The sequence below is a fragment of the Xiphias gladius genome, chromosome 5 (genome assembly GCF_016859285.1).
Source record: "Xiphias gladius isolate SHS-SW01 ecotype Sanya breed wild chromosome 5, ASM1685928v1, whole genome shotgun sequence".
Lineage (NCBI taxonomy): Eukaryota > Metazoa > Chordata > Actinopteri > Istiophoriformes > Xiphiidae > Xiphias > Xiphias gladius.
In genome coordinates, this window is record NC_053404.1 from 3,238,405 (window position 1) to 3,262,081 (window position 23,677).

General features: G+C 40.1%; 1 protein-coding gene across 2 annotated transcripts; it reads left to right on the top strand.

The window, feature by feature from the left end:
* Nucleotides 1-22,921, top strand: waca (WW domain containing adaptor with coiled-coil a). Of its 2 annotated transcripts, none has more exons than XM_040127136.1 (13): nucleotides 1-297; nucleotides 492-522; nucleotides 1,374-1,566; nucleotides 7,899-7,990; nucleotides 10,478-10,593; nucleotides 10,717-10,826; nucleotides 15,960-16,208; nucleotides 17,420-17,542; nucleotides 17,716-17,867; nucleotides 18,597-18,721; nucleotides 20,984-21,179; nucleotides 21,336-21,463; nucleotides 21,561-22,921. In XM_040127136.1, the coding sequence occupies exons 1-13, from the start codon at nucleotides 257-259 to the stop codon at nucleotides 21,628-21,630; spliced, it is 1,626 nt and encodes a 541-aa protein (XP_039983070.1). In that variant the 5' UTR covers nucleotides 1-256; the 3' UTR covers nucleotides 21,631-22,921. The 2 variants fall into 2 exon arrangements, with proteins under 2 accessions (XP_039983070.1, XP_039983071.1); XM_040127137.1 differs by having other exon boundaries at nucleotides 17,719-17,867.
* The last annotated feature ends 756 nt before the right edge of the window (nucleotides 22,922-23,677 follow it).

The following is a 23,677-nucleotide window of genomic DNA, read 5'->3' on the forward strand; positions in this document are numbered from 1 at the left end:
TGAATGCCTGATATCTGGCAACTCTGCGCGCAGCTCTGCTGCTACGTTTTCTCGGCAGATAGGGACGCTGCTGTGTGCGTCTGAGTGGGAGATGGACTGAATGAGGGCGCTCTTTCGACCAGTGCTGCCGATAGCATTGAAATACACACAAGCTAGGTTGCAATAATTGACGATTTCAAGTCGCTAAATCAACAAGAAAATATAGTGCCGTTATCAGTCTTTCACATCCCACTCCAAACACAATAACACGGCATTGATGGTAATGTATGCAAGGAAACAACCGAGACTCGGCGATGGGTAAACATCTATTTTAACGTTACTTATTCAGATTTTCCTTTTCCTCGTAGCTACGCTTTGACAATCCGCCATTTTTACTAGACCAAAATAAGTGTCTGGAAACTTGTACGTTCAGCTGTTGCAGCACTTCCAACTATTTCTCAACACTGACATTTGAAGTTTCATATTCACTACTATTTTCTCTATATTTGCAGGTGCGACCGAAGAGATTCTCAGCCCTATCAGGTACTTGTTAGCTAACCGTAGCCTGCTAGCTTGCTAGCAGCAAATAAGATTAAAATGGACACTCTAGTTCAGGCTTCGGGGGAGCACAACAGGCCCCAGTCAGTGCGGAAAATAACGTGAAAAGTAAATGATTTTGTTTGAAATTGCCGCCTGAGCGCTTTAAATATTTCCTAACGTAAATATTGCCTGGTAAAGACAACATAGACTACATGTATTCGTCGAAGGCAGCGGTTTTAGAAAAGGTACAGGCGAGTTTTATTGCAGCTCAAAGCTAATGATAGCCTGTAACTGTTAGCTTACTAGCCAGTCCGATTAGGGCCTGACCGCAGTCTGTCATTTTAAGGATATAGCTAGCTAAGCTCTCGAAACATCAAAGCACTCGAAATGTATAAGGCAAACAAAAGTATTAACATAAGGTATGGATACAGTTCGTGTCCGATAAAGTTGGCTAATACTCGTGTGTCTGATATGAAATGTTCTGTTTACTTCGTCATTATTAGAAATTATAATGTATTAGTGTAGATAAATGCAGAGAGACTGCTAAATAGTCATTAAATATTAGCGTAGCTTAAATGCTCATTTAGTAATGTTGCACTAGAAAGACTTGACAGATAAATCTGCTGCTCACAAATCCTAAATAATTAGTTGCATGAATGGTGATTCTCTTTGATGCAAATTAAAACTTTGGTGGATATGTACTTTGATGTTGTACTTCTTTTGACAGCCAAACTTGATGTTTAACAAGAGGGTAAAACTTGTTTGAGAAACCCTCTAATGATTATAAGAGGATGAAATCATTGTATGCACAAGAAATTAGATTGCAGTGAGGTGGTTTATTTGTGTGTCTACAGACTCTCAAATACTCGTCCAAGAGCCATCCAGGAGGGGACCACCGACATGAAAAGACGCGAGACTCCTCAGATGTCACTCCTCCCTGCAAAATGCTCAGGAGGTCTGACAGCCCTGAAAACAAACACATCGACAGCACAGGGCACAGCAGAGCAAAGGCTGTCCACACACACCGGGCCAGAGACAGGGATGGAGGTGAGACACAGTGGTTATTGAGAATAAATTGGGTTTAGATTAAAAATGAATTGCTTACTTTAATGGCTACAGATGATGCTGTCATGTAAGAAACAGGAGATAATGTTTTTTCATACCACTTTTTTTTTTTTTTTTTTTTTTTTTACAGCCCAGAGCTTCAACTCTGGAACTCTGCAACTGTCTAATTCCTTTTTCTTTTTTTCTTTTTTCTTTTTCTTTTAACCCTTAAAAAAAAGTGCAACTTGCTTAATGCTTTTTTATGCTATGAAATAGTAGGTATTCTAGCTCTTGTAGTTTTGGATCAAACAAGCAAAAGCTAAAATAGATGCGATGATGAACTTTAGTAGCAACCAACTATATTTGTATTTTATCACGATACATTTTATGTTAACCAGCTGAGTAAACCTCAGCTCTCAGCAGCTGATTAAACAGTCACCAAGGATTCTATAATAATAACCACAAACCTAGATGTTTTGTGAATGTATCAAAATTCTATTGCACTGTACACAACACACACTGTCCAAGCCTCGTATAGGGTTTATATCTGAATTTGTTCAGTAGCTGGCCAATTTCACAGACAGTGTCAGAACTAAACTGTTTCTTGAGGTTTGAAAAAGTGGATTTTCATTGTCTCCTGGACTGGAAATTTGTGTAGGGGTGATTGTTTTAAAGGTTTTCAATCTTTTTGTACAGTTAAGTTTTCTAGTATTTTTCTTTCCAAGAGAACATAAACATAAGGAAACAAAGTTTTCCTCAAAAATTTGATTAACTGGCAGTCAAGCAGTCTGATCCATGCATGTGGCATAATTGTGGTTAATGAGAAAGCATTATTGTGATGTGGGGCATAATCTTAGTTTTGCTGGTGAGCAGTGTGTTGAGTTGCTAGAGGTGGCAAACAATATTTTGTGTAGCTATCTTTTCAAAATGATACATTGATGAAACATTTAGAGGAAGAATGCTGAACTGCAGAAATTATTGCTATGTGTGCTGCATCTCTGGCTCTTGGCAAAAGATTACAAAACAGCTGAGGATATACTAACAGAGAGGTCTGTTAGAGATGTTGATTATGGGGTTAGTTACTTTGTAGATCAAGGAGAGAAAATATGACCACGAGGAACACAAAGTTATGGGGCTTCAAGTACAGATTTTTTGAATTTAGTTTTTAGATATTTGAAATTGACCTTGTCTAAAGCTCCAGAAGATGACACTGGCTGTTGTAAAACAAGTTTAGAAATAAGAGCTTTTATTATTTCAGCAGTTTTCCGTTATTATTTTGTCACCCAATAAGGGGGAGACTGTAGCCGTTTACCCTTAAACTGAGTGTTTTTTGGTTAAGATAGCATCAATCTAAGTTTCCAGTATCTGCTTGATGTGACCTTACATTGCTGGTCAGGTGGTTATTCTAGAGGTAGTGATAATTGGTTAAATTAAAGTAAAAATTTAGATACTAATGTGTCATGGTCAAAAAGGCAAAGTGGTCTTTTACAGAGGTTCAACACTAATGACCACAAATCACTGATGGTTTAGCATTGATCTTGTAAACTATGATGATATAATAGTATTCAGCAAAACACGCGGGGATCACTTTGGATGATTCTTCCTTTAAAAAAAAAAAAAAAAACTTTTTCACTTTTTTTTCTTTATAACACAATGTCCAGTGGTATTGACAAAGTTAACCTAAAGAAAGATTTACGATTATCTGCAAAGATTTATCATGTGATTTCTAAATTAAGCGGAGACACAGATATGGAAACAGATGAGTACGTGATACAGATCAGTATAAGCATCCCTATTTGCAGCTTGTTAACGTAACCTTGTAAATGTAAATGGATGTTAGCTTTAACTGAGATGAGCTGTTTTGTAAGTTTAAGCTTCACTAATCAATACTTTTACATGACCAATGGATCAAATGAAAGTCTGTCAAGTGAAAGGTGTTGCCGGTAGTGATGTACCCACAGAATGATCACCCAACTCTGCAATCCCCCACGGCTCTACAAGGCGTTTTTTGCATCTTCATCTCATTGTTTTGGGTTTTCTTTACTACTGTTGTTGACTCGCCGCTGTCATCAGTCCTGCTTCCAGCTGCAGCAGGCAGCCGTTGTCACCAGCCAAGCTCTGATAGACTCAGTGTACACTACTCACCCAGCACCAAACAGCACACAGACAGCAATTAGCTAATGAACATGGTGCAGCATTTAGCAGCTATTTCTCAGGAATTGGTGAAAACCAAAACAGAGCTATAAGGAGAATGAATATTGAACTTTGTTCATCAAATGGCAAGAAACACAACCCCCAATGAATGTTACTGTTGCTCTGTGTCTGCTGGACACAAAGAGCTAATTGTTTGCTAACACTTCAGGCATGTTAACTTTATAAAGCTGTTATATGTCAAATGTGTGTGATGTTGAACTTATCGAAGAGTTGTGCCACATTGCAGCTTAAAAAGATTTAGCTTATGTGGTGCCAGTAACTCATTAAAAATATGTTGTGCAAAGTAAGTAAGCCACACCTGTTATTTCAATGCGTCAGATACATGCGATCAACATTTTATATTTTTTGCCGCTCACCTCATTTTCAGGCCTTAGCTATGGGTATTAAACATTATAGGCTGCCACTCAAAAATTATTTCTGCCTTCTCAGCTTTTAAAAGGTGATTAGATCTCAATGGAAGTTTTAATTTTTTTATAACTTAAGTCACTTGAAAATGTTGTCTGCTAGGCCTTATTAGATTTGATAAGGTATTCAAAAGGATTTGCATCCCATAGGTTTGTAGTAATGTTATTGAACCACAGCCGTCCCAACCAAGCTGGGAGCCATAGACCAGAGAGAGGCTAAGGAGGAGACCTGTTTATTTGCAGCTTCAACTTAGGGGCTTCGAGAGTTGGTGCAACAGTCAGCAGGGGCAAACAACTATGCTGGTTAGTGAGAGTGCGTTTCCTCTCCCTACACCGGTATTATTTACAGTCTCAAACACTAGATTATTGTTGAGAATACTTGTTGTTGCACTGAGTCCTATTTAAAACCTTGCACCACTGTGTCTTAAGTGAATCTTTGGGTTTTAAAGATATGTGAGAAACTCCACCCTAAAGTGCAGCTTGACACGCATCACATCATTTGACATGTCATTTGACACTCATAGCACACACTAGAGTAGTACAGTAACTGGATTGTGCTGATCCTGGGTGAAAATGTGGAAGAAAAAAAAAATTATGCTTTTCATGGGGGTTGACGTGTATTTATGCTGGAGAATAGGACAGTGGTGTATTCTTGCACGCATCAAGAGCGCCACCAGTGTGTGATGTGTACTCCTTTACAGAGTATCTCTCAGTGGATAATGTAATTGTGTATTCTTCATGATTCTGTTGCCTCTGTGGTGAGACTAAAGTGGTGGAATAGTTCCACACAGGACTGTGAAAGGATGATTATTTTTATTTATTTATTTACAATTAGCCTTGTCTGGCTTGTTGACAGTGTGAGAATAGTTGTAGACTTGAATTCCAAAATTTAACCGCAACCCTTTACATACATGTATGTCAATTATTCTTCAAGCCAGTGTGACTGATAAGTAACTAAGGATGTCTCATTCCGCTCTGATGTACCAACGGCATCCCAAGCTTGTTCATTTAAGATCAGAGGCTAACTACTTTCATATTTAACAGTTGATCTTTTTTTGATCTTTTAGTACTGGAAAAGAACAGTGTAGAAAGCATTTATTTAGCAGTCCTCTAACCTTTAGCTGGCCCTGGCTGAAGCTTTCACTGGACAAACCTAAACAGCAATAGATTACATCAACTGTAGCTAATTAACGTTTATTCCGTAATACCTAAAATTAAATTTTTGGCTGCGTAATAATGGTATGGTTATATAAAGGTATATTGTTAATATGCTCTCTGCAAGCATCTGTGCTCAGCGAAAGACTGGCTGTTATTGATGAGAAACATCAGTCTTAAACACCACTTAACGATTGTGAGTGGACTGTGTTGTAGTTCAGTAAGACCAGAAGAGTGTTGACTTTTCTCTTGAGAGGTGACCTGGTTAATCACATCACATCAATTTCAGAATAATCATCAGGTCCAACTTTAATGCATATCATAGTGATATTTTACAAAAAGTACATCAACTCAGTAGTATTTTGAGCAGTGCTTACTTACCTCCCCAAACCAATTTCCTTGGAGGAACCCTGTGTTGGAGAGCATAGTCTATAGAGAGGGGAATGTAAGTGTGGATGAGTTGTGGATGTAATTTGAACAGCCTCTCTTTGAGCAAATTTCGGACCGTTCACAATTTCAAATGCAATTTTCCACCAACAGCAGCACTTCAGAGTTGTGGTACAGCTGCGAAATTCTGCTGAAATAGAAACATTTCTTAGCCCCAGTGATGCTCTTTTTGTGTTGTTTTGTTTACGCACACTGACATCATTAATTGAAACTGCTAGCTGCTGTGTTTTGCATACACATAGGTTCACTTGTAGGTACTTACCTATAGCACTGTGTGGTTGTAGTGGTTAAATGGAGTATGGACTAACAACGTTTATGACACGTCTGAGACCTGATCTACAATTTGGCTCAGGACAGTCCTTGTTATTTAATTCCCTATCATTAAATTGACACTGCTGATAGTCTTGAACTATGATCATCTAACTGTACTATCCAATAATCTTGACCAAAATCAAACACTTAACTACGTTAGGAAACCGACTTTCACAACATTCTTCATTACTTGGAAGTCTGAACAAGTCTCGTGCAAGAACATTTTCCATATTCCTCTCCTAAACCTCTCTTACTTTTTCTGAGATTTGCTCGTGCAAGTGTTCCGAGTGAGGTTCACCAAACTTTCTCAACTGGACAAACTTGTAAATTGCTTATTACAGCCTGATGAATGCCACCTGTTCGTGAGGAGGTGCCCATTCCTGAGATATGATCACTAGGATAATCAGCGCCACTAAAATCGCCTTATAAGGCTACCAGTTCTGCTCTGTTATGGGCAGTTTTATTCACAAAAATCTTACCAATTCTAAGTACGAGAAAATTGGCGATACCACAGATTCTCTTAAATCGCTCACACATGCAACATAAGAACTAAACTGTTTGTATGAGTGGTTCATGTTGTATGAAGTGACTGCCCATTAATGCACCATTCTGAGAATCGTTAGGTACTGGAGAAAAAAGTCTTTTTTTTTTTTTATGTGATATTGAATTGATTTGTCCCACAATAATCATAGCAGGGTTTGGGATAGACCTGTATAGCTTGAAAATGAGTTACAATCACTTTCTTTTTGGTCAGCTTCAGTTTTCAGGTTTTAGTGTCAACACAAAATTGCCAAAAAGTTGTTTTTTTTTTTTTGTTTGTTTTTCCTCCCACTGAGATACCAGTCAGATTTTATCTGTCATAAAATTGTTTTTCATTGCCCAGCTGTAGGTCGTTGAGAATAAAATGTTTCATGAAATGTCGTGATTTTAAATAAGGCGGAAGTGTTTATTTTACACTACTGAACATGCCACAGATTGTTACAGATACTCTATGTGTTGGAATTGCCATTGAGTGCTCTATTGGGCCATTGATGATGTTAAGACCTGGATAGTGGTGCTCAGTGCATCCATCCTCTCCTTCTGCTTTATGGAAGAAAACCCTGTCACGAGAAGCCTTTCATTTAAGCGTGCCTTCCTTGTTGTGGTCTCCCTCACTGACATAAAATTATATCCCTGAAGCATTTAGAAAATGTTACAAAATATCTGCAAGTGCTTACACTTGAAGCATCTAATAATAGTTGGGAAGAGCTGAGAGGGTGGGATGAGTTAAAGCAGGTTCAGTCTTGCCATCTGATTGCTACACTTGGTGGCAGTGTTGTTTTCAGATCTATTGTCAAGAAGCCAGCCTAGTACTAGGACAGGTTTCTAAACTTAGGATACTTAGTTAGGCAAACGGGTGTAGCAGCAGGTATGATAGGGTGTAATAGGGTATGAAAGTATATTTTCATATCATTTTAGCATAGATATACAAAAAATGTAATGTAATCAACTTCAAAAGTGTTCTTTCATATCCAGACATTCTAGGAAAGTCCTGTAAAATGTACTGTTCGGAAGTGTAGCATTTTATTACTAGAAAAATGAACTGGGGTTACAGCGTTGCTTTGTTGTCTTGGCACACTTATACCAACAGCAATATTTGTTACTGAGCATACATCTAAACATTAAAGGAATTCAATATTTTCAGGCTGATTGTGTGTGCTTTTGTACTCAGCCATGCTTTTATGTCCATGAACCTGGCATTTTACTCTCTTGTCTTTCGTTGTTACTAATGGTGTCTTACCCGGTTCTTCTGTTTTGTTGCAGGGACCAGTTATTCCCCACAAGAAAATTCTCTCAACCACAGCTCTCTTCATGGCTCCAACTCACATTCTAACCCCAGCAAGACCTCAGACACAGTAAGTGTTGCTTCTGCCTTGGCATGGAGGCAGATAATGGTTTGAATTGTTTCTTGGCAGTTGCTGCTGTTCAGTAGTTTCACAGCTTTGACATGAGGCTTTATTGCATCTTATTGATGAAAAGATGGAAAAACATCAAAATATGTCACTACTTAGATAACAATGATAACATACTGGAAAAGTGTTTGTTTTATATGGTCAAAGGAAAACTAATTGAGTAAAAGATGACCTGATATACAAAAGGCTTAAAGTTAAAGATGACACATTTCTTTAATATTTTAAACAAGATTACTTTTTTATTTCATGCATTTACAGTTTCAAAATAACAAAAAAAGGGGTGAGGGCACCCTTCCTGGTCAGTACTTAGTAACACCATCTTTGGCAAGTATCACAGCTTGTAAACGCTGTTTGTAGCAGCTAAGAGTCTTTCAGTTCATGTTTGGGGGATTTTTGCCCGTTTTTCCTTCCAAAAGGCTTCTAGATCTGTGCGATTTTTGGGCCGTCTTGCGTGCATTGCTCTTTTGGCGTCTATCCACAGATTTTCGATGATCTTTAGGTCCATTCTTCCCTCTACCAGTGAAATGTTCCCTGTGCCACTGGCTGCAACACAAGCCAAAAGCGTGATCAATCCACCACCGTGCTTAAAATTTGGAGAGGATCTCTTTTTGTGAAACCCTGCGCCCTTTTTTCTCCAAACACACCTTTGCTCATTGTGTCCAACAAGTTCTGTTTTCATTTCATCAATCCAGATGACTTGTTTCCAATGTGCATCAATCTTGTGTAGATGTTCCTTTTTCAAACTTCTGATGCTGAATTTTGTGATGAGGACGCAGGAAAGGTTTTCTTCTGATGACTCTTCCGAGAAGGTGATATTTGTGCAGGTGTCACTGCACAGTAGAACAGTGCACCACCACACCAGAGTCTGCTAAATCCTCCTCGAAGGTCTTTTGCAGTCAAACAGGGGTTCTGATTTGCTTTTCTAGTAATTCTACAAGCAGTTCTCTCTGAAAGTTTTCTTGGTCTTCCAGACCTCGACTGGATCTCCACCGTTCCTGTTACCTTCCATTTCTTAATTACATTACGAACAGAGGAAACAGCTACCTGAAAACACTTTTCTATCTTCTTATAGCCTCCTCCTGCTTTGTGGGCATCACGTATTTTAATTTTCTGAGTTCTAGGCAGCTGCCTAGAGGAGCCCATGGCTGCTGATTGTTGGGGGAAGGTTTGAGGATCAGAGTATTTATAAAGCTTTGAAATATTTGCGTCACCAGGCCTTTCCTAATGATGACTGTGAACAAGCCTAGCCCTAACAAGATAATTAAGGTCTGAGACCTTGATAAAAGTTATGAGAGCTTAAATATCTTGGGGTCCCCGAACTTTTGCACAGGATCCCTTTTTTTTTTTTTTTTTTTTTCCCCGCTCTTAACTTGTACCAAAAAAAAAATGCAGTAATACACTAATCTTGTTTAAAATGTTGAAAAGAATGTTTAACTTCATGCCTTTTGGAGATCAGTTCATCTCCTACTCACTAACTATTCACATTTACAGAAATTTTTACCAGGGGTCTCCAGTTTTTCATGCTACTGTACACTCAGTTGTCAGTTTATTCGGACCATCTCACTAAAACTAATGCGGTCTAATACAACTATAAATCCTACCTTCATGAAGGTTATATTAATTTTTTAGTGTTGAATCAACATTATGGTAATTTTGGAGGATGTAGTTTGTGGTGCAGTTGAATTGTATTGCATATACCAATGTTTCTGTTGTTTAACCTTCCCACATTGATATAAAACGGGTTGGAAAAAATAACAAACACCTGTTTATACACAGTTTAACACAATAATATTCAACAGCACCACAAACTGCAGCCTCCAAAATGACCATAAACTTGAATCAACACCTCTGTAAAACAGTTAAGACAAAAATTGAACATTATAACCTTCATGAAGGTAGGATTTATTGTAGGATTGTTGTATTGGACTGCATTAGTTTTAGTTAGGTGTACCTAATGATAAACTACCAACCGAGTGTATATGCTCTATTTTAATTCTAATTCTATTTATGCAGTAGTGAAGGATCAGTGACAATTTTTTTTATGTGAAGTTCTTTCTAGTTTACCTTTGTTTCAGATAGGGATAAGCTCTTCTTTTTTTTTTTTTTTTTTTAAGTGTTTACCTTTTATAATATTGACCTAAACAACACAACAAAAATGGAACATTATAACACGATAAAAATACTGGATTACAGTGTAAAATGGTAACTGAATGCTGGAAATGAGCACATAACGCCAGTCACAATAGAGCAAAAGAGCAAGCTGTTTCACTTTGGTTACCTGAACAATCTGAAGCTATCCCAACCCCCAATCTCCCTTGTACATTTCAGAGTACATTACATGCGCTTGCATCATACCCTCTAAAAACACATGCACACAGTTGCTTTCTGTCTGGTTGGACTCATGTTCCTAAACATTGCTCCGTTTTTCAGCCATACGAACCTGGTGACGACTGGTCAGAGCACATCAGCTCGTCTGGAAAGAAATACTATTACAACTGCAGGACAGAAGTGTCCCAGTGGGAGAAGCCAAAAGAGTGGCTGGAGAGGTAGCTATAATCCTTTTACCCAAACCATTTTATTGTACACACTTTATTTTAATCAGTGACACATAACGGTTGGATACATGAATAATATCTGTTTGCATGCATACCTGTATCTGTGTTTCACAGAGAACAGAGGCAAAAAGAGGCAACAAAGACTGCGCCTGTCAACAGTTTCCCCAAAGACAGGGACTACAGAAGGGAGGCTATGCAAGCATCGGCAGCCCCCACTGGTTCTAGTAGGTCTTGCACTATTACAACCCTTTTTTCCTCACCAGTTTGCAGTGACTGATCTTAATGAATCACACATTCTTTGTTTACATATCTGTATATTTTCTTTGTATGGCTGGCGAGAAATATAAAGGTTGAGTGTTCTCCATCTTTGTCTCAATCTTCCTTAAATCTGCCTATAAACCTTCAGCTTAAGCACTGTTGTTATTGGTTAGTCAATGATGACTATTGTTGAGCTGACCTTTGGCTGATGAATGCTAAGGAACTGCTTACCAAAAGACTGAGACTACAAATGGTTGAACCATGGATGCTGATGTTGCTTTAAACAATGTACTGTGGCTGTGCGCTAAAACCAGTTGTGTGCTGATTGCTGATTGTCTACTTATTAAAATAATTTTAAACACAAGTTTTATTCCTAAAATCAGCACCATTGATCATGTGTGTCTGAGCAGGAGAAACTAATAAAAACTGGATGAAAACATTGAGCTAACAGCAGGAATTATATTATATTATGTAGGTCATTAGGTTTCGGCGCAGAGCCTCTGGTCACCTGAAGCGTCATTATTGTGAAGTTCACTCACCTCAAGCTTTCTCTGTAGAATTTTTGTTTCCCATGGATTTTCATCCACCTATTTCTCCAAAGCTAACATGTTTTCCTTTGTTCTTTACCTTTTCAAATTGCATCATAAATTAGCAAGGCTAACAATTTCTGATGGACATCCCTTTCTGTTTTGGTACGATATATGGCGATATATGGTGACGCAATTCTGATTGTAGTGTGAATGTTGTTGATTGAGTTGTTCTGTGTAATTACTCAGTCGATCAGCATGTGCTGCAATCTGGCTGTGAACAATGAAAAACACCTGTGTATATTGATAGAAAAAGCTGCAAGTTGTCTGTTCTTTGCATGTTTCAACAATCTAAAGGTCTGTTTCCATCTTTACTTGTTCTGACACACACATAGTTAGGTCGATATGTATTTTAACGGTGACACAATTCTCGTAATTTTTCCTCTGTATACCACCATGATGGATTTGAAACGGAGCCATCAAGATATGATTGAAGTGTAAGCTTAAATTCAAGGGGTTTAACAAAAATATCACATTGAGCATTTAGGAATTAAAGCCATTTTTTTTATACATAGTCCCACATTTTCAGAGGCTCAAAAGTAATGTGACAATTGATCCGTTTCACAGCCAAGTGTGGCCTGTTGCTTCATTATTTTGTCACAAATTAAGCTTATAAAAGGTCTGGAGTTGATTCCAAGCGTTGAATTTGCGTTTGGTAGTTGTTCATGGGAACTCTCAATATGTGGTTCAAAGAGGTGTCAACAAAACAAACCTATCAGACAGATGGCAGAAACTTTAGAAGTGGCCAAATCAACAACTTGGTACCTTCTTAAAAAGAAGGAATGCACTGGTGAGCTCAGCAACACCAAAAAGCCTGGAAGACCAAGGAAGACAACTAAAGTTGATGAACGCAGTATTTTTTCCTGGGTGAAGAAAACCCTTCACAACATCTAGCAAGGCCAGAACACGCTCGAGGAGGTAGGCGTATCACTGTCAAAGTCTACAATCAAGAGACACCTTCATGAATGTAAATACAGGGGGTTTACCACAAGGTGCAAACCACTGGTAACATTCAAGAACAGAAAGTCCAGATTAGACTTTGCCAGAAATCATTTAAAAAAGCCTGCACAGTTCTGGAACAAGATTCTTTGGACAGATGAAACCAAGATTAACTAATACTAGAATGATGGGAAGAGAAGAGTATGGAGAAGGAAAGGAACGGCTCATGATCAAAAGTATACCACATCATCTGACAAACATGGTGGAGGCAGTGTTATGGCATGGGCATGTATGGCTGCCAATGGAACTCGGTCACTGGTGTTTATTGATGATGCGACTGCCGATAGAAGTAGCAGGATGGATTCTGAAGTGTCTAGACCTATGCTGTCTGCTCAGATTCAGTCAAATGCAGCAAAACTGAGAGGATGGTGCTTCACAGTACAATGAATATTGAGCCAAAAATACTGTGAAAGCAACCCAAGAGCTTCTCAAGGCAAAGAAATGGAATATTCATCAATGGCCAAATCAGTCACATGACCTCAACCCAGTTGAGCAGGCTTTTCACTTACTGAAGACAGAACTGAGGGCAGAAAGACCAGTAAACAAGCAGCAACTGAGGGCGGCTGCAGTAAAGGCCTGGCAAAGCATCTCAAGGGAGGAAGCTCAGCATTTGGTGATTTCCATGTGTTCCAGATGTCAGGCAGCCAATGACTGTGAAGTATTTTCATCCAAGTATCAAAAATAATCCTTATATCTGTAGTTATGGTGGTTTGTCCAATTACTTTTAAGTAATATATATATTTTTGTTAAACCCCTTGAATTAAAGCTGAAAGTCTACACTTCATTCACATTTTGATGGCTTCTTTATAAAGACCATTCTGTTGGTACACAGAGGCAAAATTACAAAAATTGTGTCACGGTCCAAATAATTATTGACTGAACCGTATACACTGGTACCAGGCAGAAGTAGTCACCTACAATTTAAGCTTCCGTGAGGTACAGAAGCCTTCTGTTGTAATGAGCAAATCACCAAAAGGGGGTGATAGGGTGGCTTGGGCATCGTGCATTGTGAAAATATGCATTTTCAATTCATTTTGGGCCACTATCAGCTCAATATTTATAAAACCCCAACACAGGTTGTTGTTTTTCACAGTAACTCAAATATTAAAAAGAAATACATATATGCTTACTGAAGTAAGCGCTATGTCCTTAACTCGTCCTTAACTCATCCTTCACATTTTTATGAGGGATTGCACTGTCCGCCAAAATAAGATAAGTAAAATAAGATAGGTAAACAAGACTTATAGTAAATACATTCAAACTGCAGTTTTCTCCTCCCATAGCCAAATGTAGCAGCGTTTGGCTGCTTAACAAAATTTTCTTCGGTTGGACGTCTGTAGAAAGCTCACTTTCCCAGTGGCCACTAGTTAGCTGACTGAGTTACTGTAGCGAGTCGATTCCTCTCTCATGTACAATTATTTTCTCTGACACTAAGCATTTTTCTAATTTCTTTTTCAATTTAATCTTTTTTTTTTTCTCTTTGAGCTCGTCATTTGTGACAAATGTAGTTCTTGGCTGTCTGACAGATTTCCTCTACTGGTTTATTTAAACAGTAGAAAAGTCGGTCGATGCTATGAACTCGTTTTCACTCGTCATGAATTTAATTTCTCTGATGGTAGTAGAACATGTTACACCAGCGTTCAGAAACTCCTGTAGGTTAAACTGGACTAAGCAAACGCTTCTAAGGCTGATTAACTCTGACTCGCTATAGACGGACTCAAACGCTCAACAGGCCCAGCAATGTGAAAAGGCTACAAATAGCCCATGATGCAGCACCAGTAAAACTGGCACTCTATCCATTCAAAAGGAATAACAGTTGTGGTGAATGAACGCTTAATTGTCTAGTCCTGATATACAGGACAAACCCCACTTTTTTTAAACCTAAGTCATATAAAATAAATATGGTCTCGTATTAGGGCCAATCCAGTATCCTTTCTCTCCAGAGCGGTAGAGAAACCATTTTTTTTTCTGTTCATTGGGTTTAGGCGCTACGTAAAATTACTTGGGCGCTGCGCCTTAGTCTTGTAATTGTAGGGAAAAACCCTGCGTAGTAACACAACACTTGCTGCTCACACTTCATAATAAATGCATTTTAATAGGTAGGTAGATGCAAACTTTTTGTAGGTTTGGCAAACCTCAAGCTCTAGCATGTAATGAAGTCAGGTCTTACGGACACATGGAGGGCAGCCTACCTATAGCATCAGCTCTGATTACAGCTGATTACAGCTGCTCACAGCATCTCAGCCCAGTTTGTAAGGACTGCAGCTGTTCACAATACCAGTAATCCTACAGGAGGAGCTGTGTGTGTTGGGTGTATTGGATGAGCATTCACGATTCAGTTTAATTATCATTATACAACAAGATTGTATAACAAAATTATAGATGTAGTCCCTCTATGCTACTCACAAAATATAAAAAAAATTAATAACAAAAAATACCACTTATGTGACAGCTGATGACCTCATACAATTCCTGTAGTGCATTTTTTGAATTTGCATCTGGAGGTATTTAGATAGCAGTAACAAACAAACTGGTTAATTCTAGATGATATGGTCAACATCTTAACATTAATAACTCGACATCTGGTAAACACCGCCCTGACTGCATTTGATCACCAAGCATCATTGATCTAAACACAGTTCACCTCCACTTATCCTACCGATCTTGTCTTCCGTCAGCGGGGAACTGACTGGGACACGTTGTCTAAGGTTCCAGTGAGACAATAAAATACAGTCCAGGAAGTCCAGTTGGATTAAAAGATGAATGTATTTAAGGCTTTATTAGATGTCAAAAGGATGCATAATGGTTTATAATGCCCAGACAGGATTTTACAACTCTGAAAAGCTATCACGGCAACCACTGTTTCATCTTTTGATCGATTATCCCGAGGTAAACCAGAGTAATACTGTTCGTATTACAAAGTAATCTACCAAGAATGTATGCTTTCATGTATGTGATTGGCCACCACAGTGCATTGCTGGATGATGCTGCATTTCGTTGCAAATAATTACAAGGTTGTCAAAAAATCGTAACCTGGCTCAAATTTTCCCAGATGACCGTGTGTTTTTTGTCTTTAGTCTTGTGAAAGAGTTTCATGTGGCACCATAAACCAGCTGAAGATTTTTCTTGCCTAGTCTAGTATTGTGAAATTTGGATGTATTTTGCACTAGATATGCTACAAAGAACGCACAATGAGGCTGGCATCTTCTAGCACAAGCCCGTTTTTTATATTTCACAAACATTTTATTGTGCGCAGGAATTCAGATCAAAAAACGCCGTTGGACTGGCTCCATTCAAATGAAAGAGAGGGCTGCTTTTTTTTTTTTTTTTTTTTCCCCCACACAGGAGTTTTTGGTGGTCTTAATGTGGCCTAAGGGTATGATTGCAGTCCATAATGGAGCTGATGTTTGCATGTATAAAATAATATTCAATATTATCAAAAAGCAACTACCTGAATTAGTGAGACTGCGTCTGCCTACTGTAATTATATCCTGCTTTCTGCTGACTTCACAGAGTCAGCCCAGGTGGAGAAGCCCACAGCCACCGTTGCCTCCCAGTCATCATCCTCAGGCTCAGGCAGCTTGAACCCATCATCAGGGACCCCTGGATCGTCAGCCTCTACGGTGCCTGTATCTCCAGTCCTGCAATCCCCTGCCCCTACGCTATTCCAGGATCCCACCCTGCTTCGCCAGCTTCTCCCAGCACTTCAGACTGCCCTGCAGCTCAACAATGCCAGTGTGGACGTGGCAAAAATCAACGAAGGTAAGAAAAATGCAGATCTAAAATGATTCGTATGTCCGTTCAACCAGCGTCTACATTCAGATAACTGCAGTGGCTATGTTTGATGAGCAGTACTTATAGAGAGATGGTTTGAAATTATATGCTGTATGTACTGCTATGGCTGTTTGTCTGACTGCTCAGTGTATAAGGCTTTGACATGACATGATACTCTGTCTTGCTGGTCTGAGCACAGTATTGAATGCTGTCTTACTGGAAATCCCTACAGTACTGTGCTGTTTGTATTGCTGTCTTGATGTGTCATACCCCCTCATGGCGGGGGTATGCTTGAAAGAACTTGTTCGTATACAACAGGTCATCTCACCATGTCTCAAGGGCAAAAATGTTAATAGCATTTCAAACTGACACTGGAAGGTGGGATGAAAAGCCGGCTATCAGAGAGTGGCAACACACAATAACTGTAAATATTGGGATAAAAATGCACACTTTCAGATAGTCTCTCCCGGGAGGTTGCAGCTAGGGGGCTTGCTTGAGATTTATCCCACTTGAGTTTGCAATGAGAAAATGTGAGGGTGGGGTGGGGTTGTGAGAGTCTGTTCTTCCATGCCACAAGCACTTCTGTTGGAGTATACTGGCAGTTTCAGTCCATGCTGTCTGCTGTGAGCCCCTTCAACTCTTCAGCCATGTGAATGACTAGCCCAACAGTCAGTGTTGTGCCAACACTCACTGGAAAACTTGGCTGACATTGTAGGGGGCATCTCATTGTTATACCCATAATAATGAACCGAGAGGACATCATCATAACTTCATCATAACAGCTCTGTTTTTTGATTATAGACTAGTGCTATTTTATGTTTGAGCATAGGTGGATCTGAAAATTTAATTGCCACTGGACAGAAATGGTGATAATTTCTGAGTACTTTTTCAATCCACTAACCATTAAAGGAAAATGGATGACCATGGATGAACCCGCTGTACATTGTATCTAGGACCAAAACAAACAAAACTTTCCCTCAGGCCACACCATCCAAATCTCAAATACTGCATCCTAGTAAAAAAAAAAAAAAAAAAAATGTTAATTTTGTTTCACCTTACTGGGCATATTTAAATGGGACACATAACTGAATTTGACTGTCAAATTCACTGTAATGCAGTACAGAAACCATACTAGTAGCAGTACTTAATACAGTACGTCAGCGCAAAGGGTAACAGTGTGTCTGTTTGCTATTCTGTAGTTCTCACAGCTGCTGTCACACAAGCTTCATTACAGTCGATGCTCCATAAGATCCTCACTGCTGGACCATCAGCTTTCAATATCACTACTATCCTCTCTCAAGCTGCTCAACTCTCGAACCAAGGTAAATGGAGCCCATGCAGAAGCATAGAAAATCAATTTTCCTGACTTGTATTTATGACTGTTACAGTTTAAGATTTCACCGATATTTACTCATACTGGTGTTCCTGCTGGGTATTAAATTTAGTAGATTGTATTGATCCCTTAGATTGTCTCTCTTTGTTGGTGTGTCTCTAGCAGCTCAGCAATCGAACCAGTCACCAATGTCGTTAACATCGGACGCCTCATCACCCAGGTCCTATGTTTCTCCAAGGATCAGTACACCACAGACAAATGCTGGTCCTCTAAAGCCCCTTCTCAGCACGCAGCCTGTCATCTCACAGCCAAAAGTAAGACCAAAAAAAACAAAACAAAACAAAGTGTCCTCAGCAAGGGTAGAGAGTATCGAGTAGGGTGTGAAAAGTATCCAGCTGGGTGAATTTTGGGACATTTTCCCCTGGTAAAATAACTGTCACCGAGGACAACTCAACAGTTGGCATGTATGAACGTGAAATATTGTCAGTGGAAATTTAAGCCTTCTCTCGTTTTTGTCAGACCTGATGAGCCTGTTGAGTGTCTGAAGTGGACGACAACCCTTTGCTAGTATTGTACATGCTGAAAGAAATTTACCAAACAGCAAGTAAACACATTTTACATCCTCTTGAGTCACAGTTCAGAAAGGTGACTGAGATTACACTTGCATGCCTTTCACTGAAGCCTTGTGCGTATGGCATGTGTCTAAAGTCTCCAGTTGGATGAAATGTATCATATACAAGAGAATAATCGTATAAATTTATTGCAAATGGAATCAGATGCATCCCATATTAAGAACAGTATTGTATTGTGAAAATACTGAATCATGTGGCATCCAACCCAGGCATTTTGAATGAAATGAGAGATTCATACAAACAGCGAAGCGTACCTGGTCTCAGATTTCTTAACTGATGCTTGATGATGATTACTGAAACAGGCTCTGATGGAAAGCAGGACAAAATATGCTTTTAATATCTGTAAGCTTGTGTCTTGATCCTATGGAGAGGACACGTTCTGATGTAGCATTTCTAACTTGCTGCGTTCAGGTGAGCACGCCAGCAGCGAAGCAGGCATCTCATCCCCAGCCCGCATCCCAGCAGCCCCTCTCCAGCGATAAGCAGCACAGTCACGATGCCACCACGGCCTCCCCGCGCACCCTGCAGCGCCAAGGGTAGGTACAACCACACAACTCGCTGAGGTTTAGCAAGAAGTAGTAGCATGAGAAGTGAAATACTAGGCAGCCTCGGATAATATTTGAGGACGGCTTGATAAACAAGGGTCTTCTTTGTGGGTCCTGAGATGGCTAACTGATATCGTGGAATATAACTACTGTTGACTGTATATAGATAATTAGTGTTAGAGTAAAATGATGAAGCTCAGTCTGTTTCTCCCTGAGTGCTGGCGTATTCTCTGAGCAGTACATCATTGTTTAAGTATTTGAGACATGAATTGTAATAAACATAGACATCTGTGTGCATTGATGTGTTTTTCTCCACATGTAGCCAAACAGAGTGGAAATACTGTGGAAGCCCATTCACATGAGCCCATGAATGAATGATTTTTGAGAGTCGTCACTGCGTAGTGTTGTGGCACCATCTGCTGGTCATTGATGGAACAATGAGTGGCTGTTTCACTCAGTTGTTTCCCTTCTTCATTCACCGAAGTCATGCATTTGTTTGTGGAACGACTTCCAAAAGGGAGCTAACTTATGATCAGTTTGATAAGAGGTGTTCGTTACTGCAGTTTAGGGTATTTAGATTAAAGAATCGTGTACATATTAACTGATAAGTTTCTTTTTGCATCGCTCTGGTGGATGCAGAAACACACAGCTGTCAGATAAATATTTAATCGCTTAAGGCAGAGTACATAAAAGATGCTGATTCATTTTGAAAGTCCTCGAATTCACTCAGAAGTTTTACCAGTGAAGTTGTCGGCACTGAAGATGCGCATCCACACTCCACTTTTACACAACTAGGAACGTGACTAATAAATATTTTCATTATCGATTCATCTGGCAGTTTTTTTCTCAATTCAGTGACTAGTTGTTTGGTCTATAAAACATCGGAAAATAAATTCCATAAATCCCAGATTCCAAAGTTGCTTAATGGTTTTTTGATGATCAACGAATTGATTTAATTGACAAATCATTGCAGCTCTAGACAGAACTGACTCCTTTCAATTAATGCAGTGAGTGTCTCTCTGCCACATTTGAATAATGAGGTTATACAATTTACCCTGTTTTTCTTCCCCTTACTCAAACTTGCTGGGTTTGCAGCTTTAGGCATTTGGCTGATGTTCAGGTTCACTGAATATAGCCTAACACCATGTCTTCACCAGAACATCATTTTTGAGCCATAAACTAAGTTATATGACTGTAGTGTGAAGAAAACACATCAGTGCCGGTGATGGCATTTCCTGGGTTGAAAATGGCTCAACATACCATCTACTGTTTTAAATCATGCTGAAACCTTGTGAGGCCAATGCTGACATAGAGTAAACCTTTTGGGATTTCTATACATCATGAAATTTATATTTAAAAAAAAAAAAAAAAAAGAAAGTTTATGCCCTCTAATAACAGGTGAGTGGCCTACCTCCCCCAGTAGCCGTCCTTGAGTGGGAGTCTGATCGAGACTCATCAAAGGAGTTTACCCTGTTTTTTGTTAACCCTCTACTTAGTATTTTTCTATTTTGGCGCAGTGGTTCGGACTTGTGCTTTGGACGGCTGTAGCAGCAGCACCAGCAGACTGCATTCTTTACCTTCAGACCCTCATACGTCTCGGCAGTGGTTGCAGATGGCAGCAGGTCCCTCGATAGCAACACATCGCTATGTACGTTTGCAAGCGGCATTTTTCTCAAGAGTGCTACTCTGACTACGTCCATGGCTCGAGGGGTCCAACGGCAGGCACTACTGGCGCTGGAGCCAACGGCTCGAATTGATATGGCTCGGGACCACCGTGGTCCTCCATCACACTAATGTCCACCTCCGGGGATTCTGGAGCGGAAAATAACCTTTACTTCCGAAGAGCCCTCTGGCATAGGTGCCTTGTGGTCACTGAGCAACTCCTGCCTCACACATCCCCACCCCCACCCTCCTCTCAGCTCTTGCCCACTTTTACCTTTTTTTCCTAATTGTGGAATGGATGGAGTAAGGCTCAGCGCTAAGGGTGAAGTTACAGTTTGAAGATCTGTCCATTTTCACCAGTGTGGCTGTCTACATCAGCTGCATAACAGCTCACGTTTGTGCACATGAATACAACCCAAAGTGTCTTTTGGGCGTCAGATCTATTTTGCTCTATTTGGTTATTAGCTTCTTAACAGGGCCTCTGAGAACAAGTTGATTAGTCCAGTTTGTGAAAGGCCAGCAATTTTACAAAGCTCAGCTCGGCGTAATGTCTCAAGGATTACATTCTTCTTCAACATTTGTTAATTGCAGCAGTCAGAGGAGTCCCTCCCCGGGTCCCAACCACGTCGCCTCCAGCAGCAGCAATGCCCCCAACTCTGCCTCCGCTCCCCCCACCGCCTCAGCAGCCCGGCCCTCCTGCTCCTTCACCCCCACTCTTGCTGCCCACTTCAACGAGAATCTTATCAAACATGTGCAGGGTTGGTCTGCTGAACATGCAGAGAAACAGGTTTGTACAGCCTTCGTATTCATTTATTTATTTACATTTATACAGTCATTCACATTATTGAGTCGGAAAAATAATGGCTTTTTCTGCTGGTTCTGGTTCTTCACGGCAACACACATTAAAGCTCATTTTCGTGTGTCACAAAAAATGATCTTAAAGGCATCGAGACTACGTGAAGAGGCTCACACCATGGGGAGCATCTGCATGTCTGAGAACTGCACCGAGCTCAAAAACCTCCGGTCTTTGGTCAGAGTCTGTGAAATTCAAGCAACATTGCGTGAGCAGAGGTGAGAATAGAGTTTTACTCAAGAAGCAGCCACCCCTTGACATGTAAAGTAAACCTTAATGCAACTCATTGTCGTCATTTCCGTCTCTTTCCCGCAGGATACTGTTTCTGAGACAGCAAATCAAAGAACTTGAAAAGTTGAAGAATCAGAATTCTTTCATGGTCTGAGAACTTCTAGTTGCGAGTTGAAGCAAGCGTTGGGAAAAGGGGGAAAGACCCATTGCACATAGTTGGAAGCTGGAGGGAGAGCAGTTGTTCAGTTCCTCCTGAGCCCAGTCTTAACACACACACACAGGAGCTGCAGTCGGGTTGCCTTTGGACCGGGCTGGGAGAACCAACAGGGGAAAAATGAAGAGCCGTTGTGGGAGAAGGGAGAGGGTGGAGTGATTTACAAGTTTTGTAAAAACCCTCGACGGAAAAAAAATGTAGATTTCTTGTAGATGTTATTATCTATGTTGTAAATATGTTTTGTAGATTGAAGCCATGGAAAGCCATGCCTATCAACGCTTTTGACATCCAAACTAATCAACACCTAGGCGGCTACATTCATTAGCTAGCCTTTCCTTCATGTTAACTCGTCTGCAGACCTAAAGCTTCGTTTTGTCAGTTCATAGATCATTGAACCATTCAGCATGTGTGACCTGCGTGTAAACAGATGAGGATGTTTGAAGCCACCGATTTACACAGAAGCCTAGCATAAAGCATAACACACTGGTGTCAAAGTAGTTCTTTCTCAAATCTCGGTAAACTGATGACTCTGTCTAGATTGTCTTCCTCTGCCCCCTCTGGGTGAACTGTAACGTGTACTCGGGCGAGGTAAACGTCCCCTCCCTGCAGGTCTGTCATAACTGCTCACAATGGTTCAGTGATCTGTTTGCAGCATCTGGTGGCCCTGCATTTTCCAGTCTGAAAAAAAGAAAACAGTGCCTGGTGGTGTGGTGGAGTGATTTGATTTAAAAAAAAAAAAAAAAAAAAAAAAAACAAAAAAAACAAGAAAAAGAAATTAGAGATGTGATGGCGTGCAGCTTTGGACCATTCCCACTAGCCTCCCCTGGCCTCAGCCCTGCCCTGCCGCACCCTCTCCCGAGACACCGACACTTCACACCCTCCTTAATGTATTTTTTGGTTTTCCGACAGTTTTTGTTCTTCTTTTTCCCCTCTCCGACTTTTTGGGATGAGGTGGTACCACTGGTCCATTCCTTTGTACAGTTGCTGACAGAACCGTGAGGTTTTAAGAAGAGGATGCAGAATAAAAAGGTTTTATTTATAAGAGTTGTAGTGATGAACAGTAAATCACAATGATATCCATATATTTTCATTTGCACCCAGCTTAGGAGGGTTATAACAGGTGGTTAGAGGCAGACGTAATGTGGATCACCTCTTCAGTCAGCGCAGGGCAACAAGAGGTCACAAGGTCAAATGTGAAATGTATGTATTGTAATAAACATATTAAACTAAAGTGAGCACTGGTTATTTTATTGGAATATTGGGTTTGGTTCATATGCTAGTGCCTTGTTGAAAGTCTCAAGCCTCAGTCATTTTCTTTTATCCTGTCTGATCAACTACAAAAAGATCTTCAACAAGCATGTCATGCACGGGGTTGTTTTTCTAGCACGTCCCAGCCCTCTTATTTGTTTGTTCCTCACTGATGAAGAGCAGGGTCCTATGCTGCAAAGGCCTGTTTTTTGTTTTCTTGTTCTGTTTTTTTTTTTCTCCACCATACTATCTATTGAGTCTATAGCTGAACTGCACCACACATTCAGTAAAGGTGACCACATCATCGCTTTGTATATTGTTTCCTGAAGTATATTGACAAATGAAATAAAATATGCCTCTCCAGGGCCACGTTGTTCTTGGGTTTTTGATGGTCCCCTTGACTTGGGTTTGTCTCGCCCGACTTCGGGTTCCAGCAGGTACAGTAGTATGATATTGAGCATTTTGTGTTTATGGGAGAAAAATCTCACTTCAGCATGCTTTTGCATTATAGGTGACAAAGCCAAGTACCTTTCAATGCATTAATGCGCAATTGCAAACTTCCACAGGTCCTAATGGGGAAAATGATACAGATTGCGTGTAGCAGGAGGAAAAACTTGGCTCATCTGCACCATCGGCCACTTGACTTGCGTACTCTGCTGGCCCCTGTCGATGGTCTTGCGTCTTGCACTGCAGACTGTGGGAACCCTGGCCTCTGTTTATAAGATTAGTGTTATCAGAT